The 22,712-nt window shown below is 38.8% G+C and overlaps 1 protein-coding gene across 2 annotated transcripts; it reads right to left on the reverse strand.

Moving 5' to 3' along the window:
- Positions 1-1,376: 1,376 nt before the first annotated feature.
- LOC124146034 (UDP-N-acetylglucosamine--peptide N-acetylglucosaminyltransferase 110 kDa subunit-like) lies at positions 1,377-21,327 on the reverse strand. Of its 2 annotated transcripts, none has more exons than XM_046516081.2 (21): positions 21,034-21,327; positions 18,509-18,659; positions 17,095-17,338; positions 16,127-16,195; positions 13,397-13,513; positions 12,704-12,783; positions 12,319-12,408; positions 11,995-12,100; positions 11,115-11,255; positions 10,417-10,517; positions 9,627-9,882; positions 8,771-8,950; positions 7,716-7,874; positions 6,872-6,961; positions 6,594-6,719; positions 5,825-6,100; positions 4,942-5,133; positions 4,124-4,411; positions 3,570-3,696; positions 2,736-2,859; positions 1,377-2,283 (listed from the first exon to the last, which is right to left on the reverse strand). In XM_046516081.2, the coding sequence occupies exons 1-21, from the start codon at positions 21,095-21,097 to the stop codon at positions 2,124-2,126; spliced, it is 3,141 nt and encodes a 1,046-aa protein (XP_046372037.1). In that variant the 5' UTR covers positions 21,098-21,327; the 3' UTR covers positions 1,377-2,123. The 2 variants fall into 2 exon arrangements, with proteins under 2 accessions (XP_046372037.1, XP_046372038.1); XM_046516082.2 differs by having other exon boundaries at positions 3,579-3,696; positions 21,034-21,326.
- Between the last annotated feature and the right edge of the window lie 1,385 nt (positions 21,328-22,712).

A 22,712-nucleotide genomic window follows, 5' to 3' on the forward strand; every position in this document is an offset into this window, starting at 1 on the left:
GACGGGATGACATACAGATTTAGATCCATCATATGAATGTTTGGTATTGTTGACCTAGATTTAGATGCCTTGCATAAATGTTTATAGGACTCCGATCTGAGACACATTGTACACATGTATTTGTTTGTCATATGTCCCTTATTATCCATTTGGTTTGAGAAACAATATTTACACAAAAAATAACTTCATTAATAATTAGGTTTGTGGATGTCGCACATTTAGCAGCACTGTGCAATGGGACTAAGATGTTGATACCACTGCTGGTGAAGTTTCCTGTTTCCAACTACACAAATTTCATTGACATCAGTGATAATTCTTCCAAATGGCCCTGGGATTTCTTTTGGCACATATTTTGAAAAGCTCAAAGGTGAAGGTGACGACAAAAAAAACAAATCACAAAAAAGTTTGTCCCATTTTCTTAAAATCTATTTTTGCATTTATTATCAAACTTGGTATATACCTTCTTTAGGATAGGGCTTTGAAAAGGTTTTCAAGATAAGTCAACAAGTCCTACATCAGCTCTGAAGGTATACTATCTCCAGCCATGAAAATTTGGGTTAGAATAGGTCTTCAGCAATCCATGCTTGTCGTAACAGGTGGCCATGCCTGTCGTAAGAAGCAACTAACAGGATCAGGTGGTCAGGTTGCTGACTTGGTTGATGCATGTCATTGATCCGACTTGCATTGATTAATGCTCATGATATCAATCACTGGATTGTCGGGTCCAGACTTGATTATATACATCCCGCTGTCATATAGCCGTGTGTGGCATTACACAAATAAAGAAACATCATACTTTTACTTGAATATAGCACAATGATCAACATTAGAAGATATCCTACAATAGACTTATACCACGTGGCCCTGGGGGTTTAAAACATTACATCTTCATCATGAATGCTTAACAATGTGGCAAGCATTAATGATGAAGATAAAATTTTCTGCATAGTGCCGTTGTACCCCATTATCAATACTACTCGATGTGATCAATATCTATGCTTGTTGGTTTGTTTTTTAACGCCACACTCAGCAATATTCCAGCTATATGACGGCGGTCTGTAATAATCGAGTCTGGACCAGACAATCCAGTGATTGATTTCATGAGCATCGATCCAAACAATTGGGATCAATGACATGCATCAACCAAGTCAGCGAGCCTGGCCACCCAATCACGTTAGTAGCCTCTTACAACAAGTATAGTCGCCTTACAAGACAAGTATGGGTTGCTGAAGATCTATTCTACCCCGGATCTTCGCAGGTCTATGCAGCCAACCGTACTGTCTGGTTCAGGGTAGATTGTTTACATCTTGCAGTATCAAATCTGCAATATCACTTACGGAAAACATTCACCACTTTCCGACAACAAACACAAGACATATTTTCAAATTTTTAATTCACCGCAAAGCAAAAACTGAAGTGATGAATAATACCGCCTGTACAGCACAGGTTGTGGGGGAGGAGAAGAGATAAAATTACAGAGCTGCTTTAACTCAACAGTAGTAAAAATAAATACTATAACCTAAGCTCCATCTCATTTACAAACCCTACAAGCAGGAGTGCACTATGTACATCAGGTGGGGAGGGGGTCTTTTACAGTACGGTGATAACAATAATCTGTGCAAAGATAAAATGAGAAAATATAAATGGGGTGATAACAATATGATGGACGATGAGAAAAGCAGAATGGTGATATCATGTCAGGATAAACTTGCGAAGGTGCAGAGCTATAATATAGTGATTTCCATATTCATCATTCCTTCATTTATATCAGAACAAAACACCAATAATTATTTAAGAAAGAAAATCTTTTCCCTCAAGACAAAAATGTTCCAAGGATTATTACCCAGTATGAAAATACATTTCAATCAGGAAAAAAATTACCAGTATATACAATCATATAGACAAAGTTTACACTTCCACTTATATAAGTGTTCTTGAGTTACATACACTCGAGTGAACAGTCCTTGGGATCTTCAATCAGACACAAGCCTGCACAACAGCTACACTTCTTCCAGTAAATGATATACAGGTCTTCAAATCTTTTCTGACCTCAAGCTATTTAGCAGGATGAAACTGCTGTATTGTTCATCAGTCTCTACAATGTTCCTGTGTGGTATAATCCCTCAATTCCAGGGGGACACAATGTGGTCTGGGGGTAGGTTGTTCTCGTATCGGGTCCACATTCGTTCGTACAGTTTCTCCAAGTTTCTAGAGTAGGTCTTTGCATTAAACAGGGGACTGGACTGCCGAGCTGTCCATACCTTGGCTTTCATTGCATTTAAACTGTAAACAAACAAAAGAAAACTTCAAATGTCTAAAAATTTGACTAAAGATGGTCTTCACAAAGATTTCTTATCTTGATTCTTTGCTAACATTATGGTGCATATGTTGATAATCATCCCTTAACGCAAGTTCTGTTTTACCACAGCTTTTAGCTATCACCAGAATGGGATTCACACATTGTACCCATGTGGGGAATTGAACCCAGACCTTGAACGTGACAAGTGCTCTTACTTTCTGTTTTGGACACCAAAACAGCATAAACCTATTCTGATCTGTACTGATAAGCGACATATCTGTGTAGACAGTAAGGTGACTGATGAATATGTAAAGACATGCAATACTTACAACATGATGTCAACAATCAATAAGTACATTTACTTTTGGCTCCAAATTCTAGAAACTGAGATATTACAATTCCACAGAATGACTGGTGATCAATCTTGAATACTTACTATTCTGCATCTGTACCGAGTCGAGTGGCAATTTGGATGTAATCATCCCTCGTCTTGGCCACAAGTTCAGGACATCCAAGAGTGTGGAGTTGAGAGGAGGCAACACGAGAAGCCAGCGTTTCACCTGAACACACAAAAACCATGTTAGCTGAATGACATCACCAGATGATCACATTATAAATAACCAAATAGAATATGTGGTGGTGATGGCCACGGTTCTATTACTCTAATGGAGGCTGGCTAATCACAACCACTTGTATATGAATGAGATACTAGGGAGCTGTCCTCTTCAGGAATTCTTATGGTAGGTATTTACCTGGGTCAGTGTATTCCTCTCAGCTCTCAGTAATATTGTTCATAAGGTCCAAGTTATAAATATTGCATTTGTCCTATATTAATTATCTATGGAGACTTCAAAACCTTGTGATCGAGTCAAGAATAACATATGAACTCTATCCCCAATCATATGCATGCTACAACTGAAAGTGTACAAAAATTGAAACGTCCATCTGTATTGCATGCCATGGTTTTCAAGTTTCATGAGTATAGGGCACACGATTTTGCATTCTGTATGAGTGATGAGTTCAATTATCACAGATGCATAATAACCATAATTGAAGCCCAAAAATCAAAAGCCACCATTGACAAGACTTCAGATCACAAAGGAAAACATTGTCTTCTCGAAGGTCAATCCACATAGCACTTTGTGATAAAAGCATGGTAGCATGTCTTCGGCCTTGGAATCTCCATAAGGAGTGTTTCCTGGACCTCTCATTATTCCCCTTAAATCCCTTCAGTTAGTGGAGAGAGAATAATTGTTTTTGAAGTTATCACCTGTCATACCTGGGAAGGTCACCATGGGTGTGCCTGCCCAAAGAACATCCATTCCTGTCGTGTGGCCATTACACAGCGGTGTGTCCACGCAAACATCGGCGAGCTGGCCACGACGCACATGCTCCTCCTGGAACAAGTTTGTTTAATGTTTAAAGTCACACTGATCAAACACATGACTGTTGCCTGTACATTGAGTCTGGACCACACATATGGAGAATAATATCAATGCTATATCATATATCCAACAATAAATGTATCCAGCTCCATACCGTCATAACACCAACAAGCTCAACTGTAGGCCACTTGTTTTCGGGGGTGGGGGTGGTGTGTTACACTGATTTTCAGTTCTCATTCTCAATTTTCACATTTCAATTTTGGAGAGTCTGCTAAAAAAAGTCTGGCTTTAACATGCTTACAGTAATTTTCACAAAGGTATTTTGAAGAAATATGATAATCATATTGGTATGGACTGGAATGGTTGAATATTTCCTACCAATAAATAGGAATTCTGGTATTTGCTAGCTTCATGTCTATCTGCCAGGTCAGAAACTTACCTTAGGTGCAACATTGGAAAAGATGATGCGCCCGGACGGTAGTCCCATGTTGGTGGCTGAGAGAATGATGTTGGCCTCTCCCACAGCAGGGAATCTCAAAAGCCACAACACACTGTTGGGAACATTCTTGAGGATGTCAACCCACATCTCCAGTGTAGAAGGGTCGATCTTGTACAGCTGGTTGAAATTACAATACACAATGGCCTCTTCAGGCAGGCCATACTGCTGTCGTGTTGTCAGTATGATGCCACTCGGCACCTCTTCCCCTGTGGCAGCCTTGTTGCTTGTCTGTAAAAATCACATTTTAATCCATGTAGCCTTCCCACTTTATATCCTACACGTGGCTGAATGCCACTGGTACATTGCGCTGTGTCTTTCCTATACTGACCCATATTTGTGAGCAAACTTGCTGACATATTATTGCAGAGATAACTGCCTACAAACTGTGACAAGCATGACCTGTGCAGGAAGCATAACTTGAGGTTCACTGATATTTAAGAATTCCAGTTCTAGCACAGAGGTCAATGATAGGTTGAGGGAAAGTTATTAACACCTTTATGCTGACAGACCTTGGTTCATATTTCATAGTGTGAATGTGAAACCCATAGTCTGCAGACCTGCAATAACCTTATAAACAAGATACACTGATTAACTATCCTCCCTTCAAAATGATATTTAACAAAACAGGTCTTGAGCCTCAAAATTGACTGATATCTGATAGGAGCATCCAAACAAGTACACATGTCAGTGCAGACAATTGCTACAACCCTGCTAATTACCAAGGATATATTTCCTTTTATATTGTCCTCTCTAATTACCTGACTTGTTGTGAGTCCATTCATGACGACAACATCCCCTTTCACTGCTGTCTGAGGTTGACTTGACTGCATCATGGTGTTGAGGGCCGTCACCACGGTCTTGGGTACTTCCAGAATCGTGGTTGTCATCGACATCAGGCTTCCATCAGGGGCTGTCACTGTCGCTCCTGGCAACACCTGCTGCACTACCTTCTGAAAACACACCCAGGAATCGGTAACAACAACCATTCTTTCTTGTGGTCCATTCAGGACCAAATTGCACAGAACAACCTTAGTGCTAAGACTATTGAGCTGAACATTCAACATGTTGAAACATAGTTTACCACTAACATCACTTGGTGCAAGTAGGTTCAGGACTGGAGTTGAGGTGTTGTGAAAGAATGTTGTGTTCAAACTTTATTGCACTTATATAGTTGTGTGTGGCAACTTGTACTAGTCTTGACTAAATGCTGGCTTTATAGTATTTGCCCACTGAGGTACTATGCTGCAGGTATACATGGATACCAATCCGAGCCGGCCAGTTACATCCCCTTTGTGCCAAGTGCCAGACAGGATAACATCTTTTAATGTCTTTTTGTATAACACAGCTGTGGACAATCTTCCAGACACACACTCTGTTCACTAAGACACGGAGTAAGTCTCTCAGGACTCAAACCAGATGTGTGACTAATAGGACGTACTTGCTCCAACTTGTGCTTACCAATACAGTGAGAGCTTTGTTTAATGTCTACTCAAGAATTTCTCAGTAGAAATATCCACAAAGCCACCAAGCTTTAATGACAGAATATCACAACAGAAATTATCAAAGGTGCCTGATCAGGTCCTATCCACTTCAAGCACCATAACAATCACCCAATCTCGAGGCTACTAGTAAGTCTCTTACCTTAAAACTTGTGGCAATTTCCTTGGCCTCACTGAGGTCGGTGCTGTTTAAGATGTACTCAAACTTCTTGCCATTCTCGTCTGTATATTTGATGACATACTTCTCCAGCATATGTGGGAACATATTCATGTGGTCACCGATGAAGAATGTGTCTCTCGTGTACGCCAGTTTCTCAGAGTACTGTTTGCTAACAGTGACTGGGGAGGTGAGCCTATCAGTAATTACATAGTCCATAAATGAAGCACCACTTGTCCCAGGGTAACCGAGCCACATCACCTGGTAAGCGAAAATGTTAGGTTAAGTTTTGGAAACAACAAAAATGCTACATAACTAAGCATCTTAAAATAGGTTGATCCACATTAAAATTTGAAATTTTACAATAATATTATATTGATATACTTATCCTATCTCACACTATGCATTTCTTTATTGAGTCCTATATGGAAACGAAGTTTCCAGTTTCTAAAAAACAAATCACTTGAACACATGCCAGCATCACCATCCAAAACAAATGGGTCATGCACATGCAAATGGGTCATGCACTGTCTTTTAGAAGTTGGAAACTTTGTACAAGCACATTTCCATAAAGGACGAAAGAAGAATAGCATAATGTGAGATATGATAAGTTTAAAAATATATTCTATTTTTCTTCAGTTAAAAAATATATACTAAATGCCTATGAGACATTGAGCCTAGAAGGAGTCACCATCAGTAAACAGACCAAAGCATAAGGTCATATACATTTCCTGTATGTTTTCAATCCACATACCTGAACAGGTGCTGGTCTGAGGGCAAAGAGTTCATTGCGAGCACCTTTTGTGTAGCCGTTCATGTTGATGAGTACGTGTATTCCATCTGCATGGATTCGATCAGCTGCCTTGCCATTGCAGGGAATCTGAACACAAGAATACTTAGCTATTCAGTCAAATCAAATCCACAACCATAGTCTTATAACACCTCTTCTTGGAAGTAAAAATTGCTTGACATATTTCAGGATTAGTTTTGTACGCTTCAATTCAATGTTTTGGAGGTGGCAACTAGTCGTACCTGAGACAGATCTATGAAGTGTTCTGCTTCTCTCTCTATCTTCGATCTAAATGTGGTTCCATCGTCAGGACTTAGTGAGTAACAGAAAACCTGAAATACAATTCATCCCAGTTGATCACTTTGTTATTTGAAGACATGAAACTTTTATGAATAACATCATTGTTTGAAAGACATTTCAGAGCTACATCTTGCCTCTTCATCAGGCAAACTTTATTTGTTTAATACCACACAGCAATATTCCAGCTACATGTCAGCCTGTTAATAATCAAGCCTGTACCAAACAAACCAGAGGTTGATATTATGAGCAAGGTCTGGTCAGGATATACAGATGCACAACCAAGTCACTGAGCCCAATCACCCTATCCAATTACTCGCATCATATGACAGACATTAGTTAGGACCTAATCCAGGATCCTCAAGGCGCTTTAATCACCTCTTAAATCAGCCTACTGCAAATATATCACCTCAATCCTGACAGCTAATCGCCTCCATAAAAATCACATTTTGTTGTCAAGCCCATAAAGTTTGAAACAGACAATCCAGTGATTGACATCATGAGCATCGATCCATGCAATTGGGTTACGATGACATGCATCAACCAAGTCAGCAGATTGCTGAAGACCTTTTCTACATCAGATAAACATGGGTACACACGATAATTTGAACACTATCAGGTTACTGTTGATAGAGAATAGCACTATTGATTAATTCCACCTGTTCATGGTAGAACAAAATCAATGTTTGTAAACAGACATGAGTTTACACGATACAAAAGCCTAGAAACACCCACACCCATCTGCCACATCATCTACACACACATCTCCCAAATTATCCATAGACTCACCTCGACATTCTGTAGATCATGCATACCGGGAATACTTTGCATCAGATGAGATGTTGGATGGTTGCCGAAGTCTGAGCTAATGTAACCTATCTTCAGCCGACCACCACTGGACAGTTTGTCCTTGGGATGTTGATATGGTGGTTTGTGTAACACGTTAATCTGTGCAGACAAAAAAATACCAAGTCAAACATCAGAATCAATTTAAGAGGTCCTCATATCAGAATGCTAAAAAAAGCCTGGCCAGTATGTTTATGAATGCAAGAATACTTTCTCCATGCATGAAAGCCATTAACAAAAAGACAACATATATAATACCCCAGCGTTAGAAATTGGCACTAGTCCTATAGTCCTTGCCAAAGTGCCCAATGGTAAAGGTATCATAAGGACTAGTAGAAATTATTCCTTTTTAAAGGTTTTGCTATATGTTATCATTATAAGGACTTGTGGACGAAAACTGTTAGTTTCTAACCGATACCCTGCCTTCATTCTTGGTCAAATAGGTTCATTGAGAATCTCTCGGAGGTTTTTATGGCACCAATTAGGATTGATCTATGGTGATTTTCTTTACTGAGTTCGGTAACCAAAGTACCCGTCCTTAGCGACTCAAGGGCAGGCAACTCTGTATTATCACAGTATGTCTATTTTGTGGCATGATACGTGTGGAATATGTGCTCCACATCACATCTGTTTTGGATTATCAATAATCAGTATGCTTACGACCAATGTTGGGTCAAGGGACTTCGTCCAAACAAATGGGTTTTTTTCTAATCAATTTTCAAATGGCGGTTGGGAAAATTCCACTTCAAAAATAATCCAGAAACTTAGATTTGCATAAGTAAACAGTTGATGGAGGGTGTGGATTACAAGATTTACCAATACACCGATATTATAGCGTCATACTATACATCAAGCTATCTCTAAAAACCCAACTGACATTAAGACAAATTTTAAGACAGAATAAAAAAAGCTGTTTGCTCTATGGTAGTTGATATCAAATATGGAACCGGTTGGAAATAGTGCATCAGCAAGACTGATGTTTTGCAATGGCTAGTTACCTTCTCCAGGCAGAGACTGGCATGTCTGGCTGCGATGGCCTTCCTCATGGAGTGAGAGAGGGGGTAGAGCATACTGTGATGTGGATGGACTGATGGAAGACGGTTCTTCTCAAGCTGATCTTGTACTATCTGAACTAGACGCTTCATTCGACTGTTGTAGTCTGTCCAGTCACATACAATCTGGAACAGGCATAATGCTGTAAGCATCTCACAAGCACAAATGGTCTGACGTTTCCTACTTTTTTTCAACTGTAAACATAATTTATTTCAAAGCAGAATCTGGTGAAACATTCTACAAAGACACCTGTAAATCTAGACACTACTGTCTAAAGAGTAATAAATCCTTTACCCGATTAACGAATCATAGCTTCATAGAATTGTCCCATTTCTCAATGTTCAAGGAAAATTTTCAAAAGTATGGTGTCCATATACAGTGTGCAGACATATGAGGTCTTAGTGCACATCATTCGTGGTAATCTGCTTAACAACTATCATTGGCAAGTTGTTGAACAATGACAAAAGCATCCAAGTCACACCAGTGGCTTGAAAGGGGAGCTATCAATCACTTGAACAGGGTATGGGCAAATGTACATTTCTGACAAAGAATCCACACCCCAAGCAGGGTTTGAAATTAAGCTAAAGTCAACAGATTCTTTTCTTACATTTTTTAGGGTACCTAAATACAATTACCATAGAAAAAGGCCTCAAGGAGGGCCCCAGGATCCTCATAATTTCAAACACTGCCATGCTTCAACACATGAGCCAGCTAAAAGAAGTCTTTTGCTAGCCTGGGTTAAGTCTTCCTGAGAACCCACACAGATCAATTTTCTAAAATACAAAATAAGCTCCACCATACCTGCAGACAATGAGCAAGATTACAATAGGCATCAGGGAAGTCAGGTTTCAGCTTAAGGGCTGTTCTGTAGGACGCTATGGCTTCAGGGATGTTCCCCGAGTCTTTATGGATGGAGGCCAGGTTGCTGTGAGCGTCAGCGAAGGCAGGGTTGATTTGTATGGCCCGTGTGTAGCACTGCAGTGCACCCTGAATGTCCTGCATCTCCTTCAACGTGTTGCCCATGTTGGAGTATGCATCCGCAAATGTTGGAGATATCCTGCACAGAGGGGTCATGCTTCATACAGACACTGTCACAGATTGATTCAAACATTGTACATGTCTCATAATTATACTCAAGAAAAAATGATACATCTTTGGAGGGTACATTTTTTGTCGTGACGACTGAGGACACAATTTCATGTGCAATCTTCCCCCAAATATCCATGATCCCTAACTGTTTTTTTCCCCAGTATATATCAAAGGGCCTTAACATAACTATCTCTTTTTAAAAAAAAGATATTTGGATAGTTGACATTTCATATACTCAGAAGGCGTACATAATTGTAATTATTGTGTTCGTCTTATTGAGCAGTAACTGGCAACACTGAATAGTATACACGTGACAAACAATGAAGTTCATCCAAATCCCATCTGGACTTTCAGAATATCCACATAAAAACTGTTGGGTAGAGAGAATGATCTTATGGAGTAGTTTCATAAACACTTTAATTTCAATTGAATGGCAGTTAATAAGGGCCATACAGTCTACTGTATGTTACCAGACACCATGAACATTGTCAGGTTTCCTTACCTAATTGCTTCTTTATAATGCATGAGTGCTTCATGGAGTTTTCCTTGTTGCTGTAGAACACTGGCCAGATTTGAATGGGCTACTGCAAATTCTGGATACACCTGTAACCAAACAGAACACTTTGAAATTGAATACCACTTCTATAGCAATATGGGTACGTGTGCCTGTGCATGGCTGTGTGCTTGTACGAACTAAAGCCAGTTTTATAGTGCTAGGCAGCTGAGATACAACGCTGCAGATTTGCATCACTCAGACACTGCCATACAGACTCCCTTAATGCAGAGCATCAGCAGAATAACAGCAAGTACCATCTTTTAACGTCTTTCGGTATGAAGCGATTGGGAATCAAACCACAGACCTTCAACTCTCCGGCCAGGCACACTACCATCTAGACCATGGACACATGGTCAAACTGTCTGACAATATCCATAGCCTGCAACTCTAGCCACTTGCCAAAGTCTTGGAATGCTTCGTACGGCATAATAAGCTTCGATTATGACAGCAAAGTAAAGGAGTAAATTCTACTGAACAAGATGCAACAGGACAAGTTTGGGCAACCATAGTCTATAAATATGTTCAGCACACACTGGTTCTACAAGCATGTGAACCTGAGCATGATCATATCTTCTTATACATTATTTTCATAATTTCAGTTCCTGTTAATACCATATATTTTTGAACTGTGATGAAGAAGTTACCTCCAATGCCTTCAGGTAGAGCTTGACAGCCTCTTCTGTGTTGCCCTGCTCCCTCTTGATGTTGGCGAGGTTGTTGAGGGAGTCTGCATGTGTGGGGCATAGTTGCAGTGCCGTGTTATAGCATTCCTCAGCTTCCTTCACCTGCAGCAATAGTGAAGTAGTTCATTACTGCACGCAACTGATACAAGGAGCAATGACACTTAAAGAAAGTCTCAGCTCTTCATTTTTTAACTTTTCCAGTATACATTTTGGCTTTGTGTTTTATGCCACATGAGACTGAGTTGTTTGTATGTCCCTCTGTAACAAAACAACTCCTAATAAATGCATTAAGTTAGATAAGGGTCGCATTGCAAGCCACGAAATGCTTACAATTAACAAATTAACCGCTCATGCCAGAGTCTGAAACAGCTTAAATTGCTTGCACACTCTTCCAAAGTGGCACTGATGAATTAATGACAACTTTGAAGATGTAGAGCAGACTGAGGATGCTGGGATGTTAGCTTCCTCTGCCCATTTCCCAGTTGATCCAGTCAAGAATTTCTTGTTCCGATGTCGAACTTAGCCGCCATTTTGGTTTGAGCACGAAGCGATCTTAGCCAGTTATTGGTGCGATTGCAAGCGACTGAAAGTTAGCACCTAGCTGTAAGGCGTTTCGCTGTACATCGCTTGCAAGCGTTCGGTGTTTGCAAAGCACCCCAAATCTAACATAAATACTGACATTCAAATCAAGCACTCAAGTTTTACAGTATTTAAATCTCAGGGCTCCCCAAAACTTTTTGGTCACATTTAAGTCAAGACAAGGACCCCCCGAAATTCATGCCTAATTCCGAACTGTGCAAATAGAGATCAGGGAAAGCTCCACCTATTACACAATGCTTACCTGCCCCTTTTCCTTGAGAGCATTCGCAAGATTACAGTAAGCATCAGGAAAGTTGGGCTGCAGCTCTATTGCCCTCTTGTAAGTGTCAATCGCCAGATCAATGAGTCTGAAACACAGTGAATAACATCAACATAGGCTAAGCCGGTCAACTGGTACTGCATATCAGGAACATGTTCATTATCCACAATTTATAGCTCTCATTTGGTACTTCTCTATCAACTACTTGCTGTATGAGCAATATAATCTGGGCTGAAACCAGTTTTGAGCTGTTATGTTTCTGTTCAGTCTGTTACTGGCTGTATCAATATATATAATTGTACATACCCTTGTTCATAGTAAACGCAAGCCAGGTTGCCATGTACAACTGCATGGTTCGGACTGAGATTCAAAGCTCTGAGATAAGCAGCAACAGCTCTGAAATCAAAACAATACACCATTCTTACTCCTAACTTCAAAGAATCTTCTTCATAATGCAAACTTTTCTTTTCACAATGCAAGGTTATTGGACAAGTCAAGCATATATACAAATGGTGTCCACAAACCTATTAAAAGTTGCGAAACTATGGCCAATGACTTACTTACAAGGTAATACATTGGGTGATTTTACTCAGCTGCAAGCACAAAACAGATTTACAAAGACACCAAATTCTTTCCATTCAAGAACACATTTAAAAAATAAGGTTATTCCAGGAAATAAGTCTGTAATTACCTGTCAAATATTCTTGCTTCTTTCAATACATTTCCCAAATTAATATAAGCGTCTAGGAAATTAGGGTCCAATGCAACAGCCTGAAAGTGATAGAGTGTGATGAGAGTGTGGGCTCAATTTGTCTAATTACAAGGCCAAAAAGAAAGGACAGCATGTACCACAGCATTAGATCAATGTGTTCAATCTCTGATTCAGTTCCTCTTATTAAACCTACCAAATATCTCATGTTTATTAAAATGTGTGAAGAATTGTAAACTCTTTGTAACTCTCACAAGAATACATTTGTAATTATATTTGTTGTATGGGACTTCAGGCATGAACAGTGAGTGAGTGTGTATGGTTTTACGCCGCTTTTAGCAATATTCCAGCAATATCACGGCAGGGACACCAGAAATGGTCTTCACACCCTGTACCCATGTCGAGAATCGAAACCAGGTCTTCGGCGTGACGAGCGAACGCTTTAACCACTAGGCTACCTGACCGCCCCTCAGGCATGAACAATGAATAAACGTACCAACCTGTTTGTCTAATATGACCAGACATTTATCTCTAGTAATGTGGGTCTGAATGTCCAAATGACATAGCAACATACAGGAGTCATGAGATTCTTATATGCTAGAAACAATACATCATTACCCTAACCATTGATAACTGCAATAATAACATTTGACAAAAATACATTTTAATAATTACCTTCTCAAAATGATGAATGGCAAGCCAGATTTCGCCCTGAGCGTTGAACACACATCCCAGATTGCTCCAAGCCACAGCAAAGTTTGGACATGTCTCTATAGCTTTCAAGTAGCAGGCCTGTAGGGGGCGTGAACAAAGAGGGAGGGACAAAAGGAAGAAGGCTTTTAGTAATGGGCAAAAAATGAAGTGTACGCAAGCTCTGCCTCTCTCGCTGAATGCGACTGCCCTAGTGCGAACCGCAAGCGCATGACACAAAGCGGGCTGAAGGCTTGGCTAGAACATGTATCAATGGCACGGCAACCTTCAACCCGCCTGGTCCAAACTTCATCTTCTGAAATCCTTCTGGAAACCACATAAAAATCATGGTTGCTAAAGTTGAATTGTTTCAAAGCTGAAATGAAGCAATTAAGGATATTGGGATGAAGACTCTGAACAATGTTTGGAAAGCACGCAGTAAGTTTTTCAAAACACCATTGCCTAATGGATTAAAGAAAATGAAGCAATCGCGCGACCGCCTGCGCAAAATAAAACGCGCGCCCTTCAATCGCAAACGCAGAACAATTGGAGTTGTTCCTACAAAAAGATCTTTTCTCAAATTGTTGGGATAAGAGCAAAAAAAAAAAGAAATCCAAAGACAGTCAGAACTGGGAAAACTATAGCTTTTAATGTGGACGATTTATTTGGCACAGACAGCCAAGTGGTAAAGAAAAGAAAAGTCAATTTTGGCAGTTTTTTGTTTGAAGATAACAGACTACATCCATTGTTGTTGATACAATACCTGCCAAACTATGGCGGCAACAGTACAAGTATTCATACCGGTTTGGTTAACACTTCCGCCTCGATGAGTGGGTGGGATTGGGCTCCGTTGATTCGATGCTCATTTACCTCACCCCATAATCAAAGCACACCCTCTCTTGCCTAAATGCTAGTGCAGAAATAGTAAAAGATTGGAGATTAATATTGAAATTCAAATTGCAGAACAAACATCAAAATCAATAATGGCACAATCTTGTTCAAGCATCTCATTACTGACACCAGAACTACTGGACATCATATACAGTTACCATGGTTACAGATACAAGTTCCTGGGAACCAAAGCTTTCCCAGCATCATCTTTATACAAATTATTCTCTCCAAGATAGAAGGCATCAAGAGTTCTTTTCAGTATACATCTAACAATAACCCCAGAAAAAGCACAACATAGAGATTCAAATTATCACTTATATTTAATTTTTCTTCAAGCAGTTTACTAAGAATGATCTAACAAATCACTGACATAAATACCTCAATATTTCTGTTTACTCCTTCACACAGACAATTGATTTCACATGCTAAAAGCATTTAAATTTGTGTTAAAATTACTCCAGATAAATGTTAGATCATTTGTGATATTATGATACCTTCTGTCCCATGCGGAGGCATAGTTGAAAAAAATCTGCAAATGACCAGTATGAATCGAAAAATGGAGAAGATAAACAGAATACCCAATCATAGCAAATCTCATCATTGGTGTACAAAATACAAGTCAACAATGTGAGATCTCATGTCACAGTACAATGCGATAATATCGGTCAACATTTTTAAATCTGTTGTGACACCAGATCAATTTATTTTGACCAAAATGAACTGCAGTGTTCATTCGGAAGAGCACAGGTCTGATGTAGCATCTCAAACGGCGACGTCGTGAAAAGAGATTTGATTTGCAGTTACTGCATTGCTTTTGTATGTATCCCACAGTTACATGATTCAAGAAAAAACACAGAAAAACGATAAAAGAGTGTTGAGGATTCTGGATTTCTGTTCGTGTCAAAATCAATAAGATTCTGGTGTGGGCCTTGCCCCAACAATCAATCTCATCATGTCAACCTCATCACATCACTTCCCCCAGGTGTTATTGTTAAGAAAATCGAGAAATATCACCAATGATGTTATTCACTATGATTGATATTTCTTCATGCGCTGCCAGCGTCTTGGGTTCAGACGAATAAACAAAGCTTTTGGAGAGACAGTCCGCTTCATGACAAAAATGGACCAAATATTTTGGTTGCAAAGACTTAATTTCTACACCAACTTCGGTTGACCACAGTGTTGCTCCTTGATTGAGCTTAGAGTGACAGGGCCTCCATCTCTTCTCATTGAGAGACTACACATTCCAGCCATGTCATCCTCAGCGCAAAACCTCTACATAGCAGATTTCTATGTAACCCTGGACCTGGACGCCACTTTTCGAACACACCAAACCCAATACATTTGGCCACTGAATGATTTAAATTTCAAATATCAAAATTAAATGTTTGTTTTGTTGTTGAAAGAAAAATAATAATATCTCCCTTTTTCAAAATCTGCTATTCCTCCATAGAGTAGATTTGAATATTTGCACAAGCCATGATAAATTTACTTTAACCAAAAATGAATTCTGCACTGATGTTTAGAACATTCAAATTCAATCTATGGGTTAGGAAACAACCCTGGGCAACTGAAATACATAAGCAGCTGTATAAACATTTATATATCCCAAACATGGTCGTGTTTGTCGGACAGAAACAGCTGTCTCTCCAGTCCTGTGAACAACTGCACAATAGCTATTAGCAAAATCTTATGGGAATGCTTTGGTTGCAACATAATATTCTAACATGGATATGTCATATGTATAGAATAGTGTGGGTTGAAGTAGGTTTAAGACCTAGCTATGGTGCACAAGGAGCTGGCACACAAGCTGGGTGGACATACCTTGGCCTCATCTAGCCTTCCTAGAGCTTTTAACAGGTTACCAAGGTCGCTTCTCACACAATACAAGTCCTAGAAAATCAAGGAAAGATCAGCATTAATTCAGTCTTCAACATGTCCAACCAAAGGACAAGAATATAACTAGTGTGAAGCAAGTCATATGAAATGTATGGTAGGGACTCTTACTGGCAGACAGATGTGGATATGCCAAGACACATCTGTGAGAAGTGGACTCAATGTTAAGAATAATGCCAATATTTTGACTGGCCGTTTCCCTTTGCATTGGGCTCAAGCAAAACATTCACTGTTACACTGCTAGCAACCATGGGTATGGTACTGTTACAGACGACAGCACCACTTTCAGTGAAGAAAGTGGACAAGGTACTGTTACTGTCTGTATACTAAGAATATGTGTAATTGAATCAGTCAATTAGCTTTAAAGATATGGACACGGGTATGAATGTGTATATACCCTGTCACAACCCCTTAAACATTTTTAACCATGGTACTCATTCATATTCATTGGGATAAAAAAAAAGAATCTCACCATATTTTCAGTGTTTACCAGTAAGGTCTTATCTCTGTATTTGCCATACCTAGGTTTGTTTTGTTTGTTGTTTAACACTGCACTCAGTAATATTCAAGCTACATGATGGCTGACATACCTATGACTTGCAAATCTGTGTAAAAGTAAGGGAGTACAGTAACACTGAAAACAAACTTATGTGTTCACCACAAAACAGATCACATATTATTGATTTCAAACAGTAAGACCAACAAGAAATGTTTGACTGACACTGCACACATGATAACGTTTTGAGAAAAAACATTTGAAGAACAAAACAAAATCATCATGAAATGCTGTTTTCCCCTAAATGATAGCAGGACCAATAAATCAGAAAAGCAGTAAAGCCAGCCCTTCGTGGGATGGGTGATGCCTTGTAATCCAAGGGTGGTGTGATGGTACTTACTGGGTTATACTGTAATGCAGTCACGTAAGCTTGCACTGCCTGTTCCATGTCCCCTGCTGCCACCAAGGCTGCTGCTAAGTTGATATATCCATCAATAAAGTCGGGTTTTAACCTCACAGCATGTCTGTAATTATCTAGTGCTTCTTGCAACTGTCCCCTTTCCTTATATACATTGCCTAGATTTGAGTATGCTTCTGCTAGCATAGGATTCTGTTTAATGGCAAGTTGACTGAAGTATGCAGACCTGGAAGAAATAATGTCTTCATTAGCAATGAATGCAAACATACAAACTATAACAACTTTAATTAAAAAATATCCTCCCTCCTGTCAAAAGGCCAAAGTAGGCCCTAATTGGCACCTGTGCCCAACGTATTTTAGTCTTACTTGTTTGAAATTGTGTTCTGGAATTATTACCAAATGGATTTGTATACAGCTGACCTTACGAGACCAGAAGACTGGCAAAAATCGCAGACTGTTACCACAATGAGAAAATACAATTTTCTTCTTATAGGTGTTGAAAAAAGGAAAGGCAAAGACAATCACCCAGAGTCTTTATATGTTATTTGAAACACTTCTATTGACATGATTGGGTCAATACCACTGCCTAGTGTTTGAAATTAGGGGGGTCTTGACTTTGTTCCTATTTTTCCTATCCAGAGACTCCCCAAATCTGCTAACTATTCACACAAGGGTTATGACACAGACCCCCAATATGTTCATGCTTAATTTCAAACACCACATATGGAATTACTTCTCACGTTCTCAGATACTCATACATCATATTTCTGTAAAAGAATTACTTGATAAAACAAGAAACAATACTTTTCTATAGGGAATATATTTGGCATAAAAAAACAACTGGTAAATGTATGGATAAATTCATACAGAAACAGTGTTCGAACTAAGCGCCGGCAGGTAGATCTCGAGTAAGGCTCATAGTTTCAAATATGTAATGGGTCCTTATGGCCTGTGGTAAATTTACTTGTTGATTTGTTTGTCACAACAAGCAACAGTTCTTAAAATGAGCACCGGAAAGAGTTTAGTCAGGGCCTGCAGTTTCTTAAGTCTGTGGGTCCTGATGGCAGCCTGTCATTTTTATATTTCCAACACCGTACAGATATATCAAATATTCAAATTTATTGAGTTGCAATACATGATAGTGAGTGTCTTGCTTATCATGAAAGTGGACATGATCAGCAGACATTCCCAAGCCACTATCATATAACTATAAACAAACAAATCAGGTGCCTAACAGACAATATGTCTGTATCATAGGCAGTGTATTCATTTGAAAAATCTACAATCTGGACAACATTAACCTGCTGCAAAGAAATGTGACAAGACGAGTTCTAATAGGGCAGAGCCATACAGTGGAAGAGCTGAGGCTGTGACTTTCATAGGAGCAAGCACTCACCTATCAAGCCTCCTGCACTGGAAGTGGATAGAACTGAGAAGCAGCAGAACCCCTGTGTTGTCGGGTTCCTGCCGCCATAACTGCATACAGTGCTGTTCAGCATGCTCATAGTCTGCTGCCTGGTACTCTCGGTGAGCAAGCTCTGCTAGACCTGCAACACAAGAACACTGAGTCTAGAGACAGCAACACATACAAGGAATTCATTCACAGAGATCCATCAGCTCTGCTGTACTTGGATACAGCTTACATGATGCATATTAGGCAACTGGAGTAACGTACATTGCACATCTTCAACACATTCATGATTCAATCATCAACAATCCAATCCTATTAACATGCTACTAATGTCATAGAAATAACCATTACGACATAGCTTTCTACGAACATATTGAAAATTTTCAAAGTGAGTGAGTATGGTTTTATGTCGCTTTTAGTTTTAGCAATATTCAAGCAATATCACGGTGGGGGACACCAGAAATGGGCTTCACATATTGTACCCAGAAGATTTTCAAAGAAATGGGTTAAATAAATGTCAAATACAAGTAGTGGGAGCTCCATTTGTACATCAATACACTATTAATATTAAATTATTCACATATGCTCTATTCCACACACAACTGCACACCAGTATTCTAAAATAATAGGACCTGTGAAGATCCGGGATAGAATAGTTCTTCAGCAACCCATACTGTAAATAGCCATTATGCTTGTTGTAAGAGGCGACTAACGGGATCAGGTGGTCAGGCTCGGTGACTTTGTTGATGCATGTCATCGTATCCCAATTGTATGGATTGATGCTCATGATGTCAATCACTGGACTGTCTAGTCCAGACTTGATTATTTACAGATCGCTGTCATATAGCTGGAATATTGCTGTGTGTGGTGTTAACAACAAACAAACATTACTACCTGTGCCCCTTTCTGGAATGTTTTAAGATAGCGGTCCAGCGGACCATGTACCCTGTCTAGGTACGCATTGCAAGAGAGCGCCACTTTCAAAGCGCCCTTACCACCAGGGTAGAATGGCCATAAACCTACTAATTTGATGTAGTCCTGCTGTTTATACATTTGAAACCTTGCAGTTAAGTGCTTGGTTCTAAATTAAAATAAGAGGTATCTACTAAACAGTGGGACAAACATCAAATTTCAAAACAGTCGACAAGGGGTGTGGATTATGAGATTTACTAATACCACGATAATATGAGTCAGATTATAGTACTTCATGTGGATAATAGGGCTACACGAATACACTATGAGATGAATATGATTCTTATCACGAATATAGGGTAACGAAAACAAATAGCGATTCACGAATACAATAACAAGTCAGCAGTTGATGATTTGTTATATTCAGTGAAACAATAACAACATAAATTATTTGACATGGTTTGTTAATTATTAATATATTATACATTTATATACTGCACTTATCGAGGAACTAGTACCTGCACAAATGCGACAATGACCAGTGACCACAATACTGTCAAATTTAATATTATGAAAGTGTTGTCTTTTGAAGACATCTATGCATATAATGTTCTTATGGATATTTTTAGGTACAGGGTAAATGCACATGATTGCATATTCATAAATATTTGATTCTAGGGGCCACAAATAACAAATTCAATTCATGAATGGATACGGTTCGATTCACCGAAACCGTGAGTGAATAAGCTGTTAGCCCTAGTGGATAATACCCTTAAAATAACACTATTGGTAAATTCACTCAGTAGATCCACAGGCCCTTGCTTCGTTGCTTGAAATAAATATTTCTAGATTTCTAGATCAATTAATATCAATGTGTCAGAAATACACTATCCTATGTGAGATATAGGATAGTCTATTTCTGACAATTGTGATATTAATTGATCTAGAAATATTTAAGCGACGACACAAAAACCTGTGGGTATATCTAGCACCTTTAGAAGAAGTATTGAAAAGGTGTCAATTTATTATGGACTAGGCCTATATGTCTACTCACTGACATTATATTTTCAATCATTATCGCATTATTCTTCTATTCATGATCGCTTTATTCATCTAATTTTTAAAAAGATTCAACTTAAACAGCGGTCCCATCGTATTCCCACAGCAACGCGACTCCAATATATATTCGGTGGAACGTAAGAACGTCACGAAGTAATAATTGTTCAAGTGTGGCGAACGCGATACCACACGATCAAGATTTTTCTGGTTTTGAAATGGTTGTGTGTGCTAAATGGGACAGTGCAACACATGTCAACAAATAACGACAAATAGCATACGATTATCATGTTTATGAATAAATAAACATAGTGTTATTAGCAAGCTAAATTAAGTGGTATATTCTGTAAGCATATTAAGTAAGATCTATGTCCAACTTCACCGATTACGCATTTCATGCACAGGGTGTAGGTGTCCTCATATTCTGCCAGAGCCTCACATACTTCATGGATTAGCTTGAACATATATAGACTTTAAGGTATAATAAATGTTGACATTCCAAATACACTTCTCTTACACAATAAATCAGACATATAAATTACCTGTAGAGTCCGCAATGTGAGCCATTTCTTTGTGGTTCACACTCCAAGATGGCGGTTCCTTCATCTACAACGTATAGTGTGATTCCCAACACGCGAAGAATAATGTATCGAATACTACGTTCTGGAGTCGAAACTCTTTCTATCTGGAAACCGTACGTTCATATGTGGACACCAACAAAGCACTATTCGTTGATCCAATTTGTGTCTAGAAATAATGTCTTTCCTCCTAGTAAAAGCACCGCTGTTGTCCGATCGTTCACCCTTTCTGCTTCCTCTACAGCCTTATAAGGGAGCCCTGATCTAGGATTGTTAATATCAGGCCACTATTATGCTCTGCGGTGATGTGTTTGCGGTGGTTTCAAAGTCTTGCTACCCCACATATGACAATACTGTTTGCATATGTCTATTAACGAGAACCTCTGTATCAATTTGGTATATGACTAATTAATAGCATTGAATCTATTAACTATTCAAATTGAAAATACAGAGTCCATGGCTTCGTCGCAATGTTTTACATTCCTGACGTCATCAACATGCTGCCACTTCATGGAAAGTTAACTGCGCATGCCCACTCGTATATGGTAGGGGGCGTATAGACACTCATTGTCATCATTGAGATTGTTTCGAGCTTGAAATTTGCGATCTTCATGGAACCACGGACGTACATACAATACGTCTTTGATGGAACAAATCGTTTTGATAAAAAAAACCAAATGATTTGGATATGTAATGAAAGTTTTATCATTTTAAAAAGAGATGACAAATATATTGTCTTTTTATGGAAAATAAAAACACCTGTCAGAGAGGACAGTCAAAATATTAATGTTGTTTAGCATCTATAATACAACAATAAGTTGTATTGTATCTGATATTTTTTTCGTACGAAACAGCATTTGTTTAGAGTAGATTGCACAAGTACAACTAAGTAATAACATAATTCTTCAGAATTAAATGTAAATATCCTGATTTGTAATCCATTATAATTATTATATTTTACGGCAGAAGTATTATTTATACAAGTATCTGAACAATCACCCTACAATTACAACAATTCTTTTCTGGATTTTTCGTACCATTAGGCACATTAAAAAAAAATAGCACATGTGAATTACTTATTTTATTTAAAACTGCCCTTTTACGTGTCAGATTTGCATTAATTTAATGTTGACAATGGGATTTTATCACATATAATGTATACGTTACTGTTTTGAGATGACCCCTCTAACTTGGTATATGAATATTCAACGAATCGATATGTGGATATTTTGATAGGTCGAGATCACAGTCACGTTGCAGGTTACGTTTGTCCTGCATGCCAAATTGGGAAGTCGCTCAGCATCATACAGGGAAGCTTGGTTATTTTTATACGATATGCTTTGTGCACAAATAAACCAGATATACTGTTGTCAGCTTATGCAGTTAAGTACTTAGATAAACATTATTTGGCAGAACAAAATAATTCATATTGTCTAGCAAGCGTGGTCACGCTATCGCCTCGATCGATTTGTGCGTAACCTAGCTGCCGTCCCGAAGTATGACAATCCGAAACATCAATATCATTATGCCAACAACAGCTGCGTTTACTGTACATGCAAACATTTGTTGTAAAACACTTTATGAATTGTATTGTTTATGTTGTTTTCTTGTTCGATACAAAATATAATTTTGTCGTTCTTTCA

Source organism: Haliotis rufescens, unplaced genomic scaffold (assembly GCF_023055435.1).
Source record: "Haliotis rufescens isolate VD_foot unplaced genomic scaffold, xgHalRufe1.0.p SCAF_7, whole genome shotgun sequence".
NCBI classification, from domain to species: domain Eukaryota; kingdom Metazoa; phylum Mollusca; class Gastropoda; order Lepetellida; family Haliotidae; genus Haliotis; species Haliotis rufescens.

What these genes read in the sequence shown, in the direction of transcription:
- LOC124146034 (XM_046516081.2), bottom strand. Translation starts at nt 21,097, where the DNA reads ATGAAGGAACCGCCATCTTGGAGTGTGAACCACAAAGAAATGGCTCAC. An exon ending in GAAGGCTAGATGAGGCCAAG is followed by an intron (nt 13,514 to 16,126) that starts GTATGTCCACCC and finishes CGCCCCCTACAG; the next exon opens with GCCTGCTACTTGAAAGCTAT. An exon ending in ATGGACTCACAACAAGTCAG is followed by an intron (nt 4,412 to 4,941) that starts GTAATTAGAGAG and finishes TGATTTTTACAG; the next exon opens with ACAAGCAACAAGGCTGCCAC.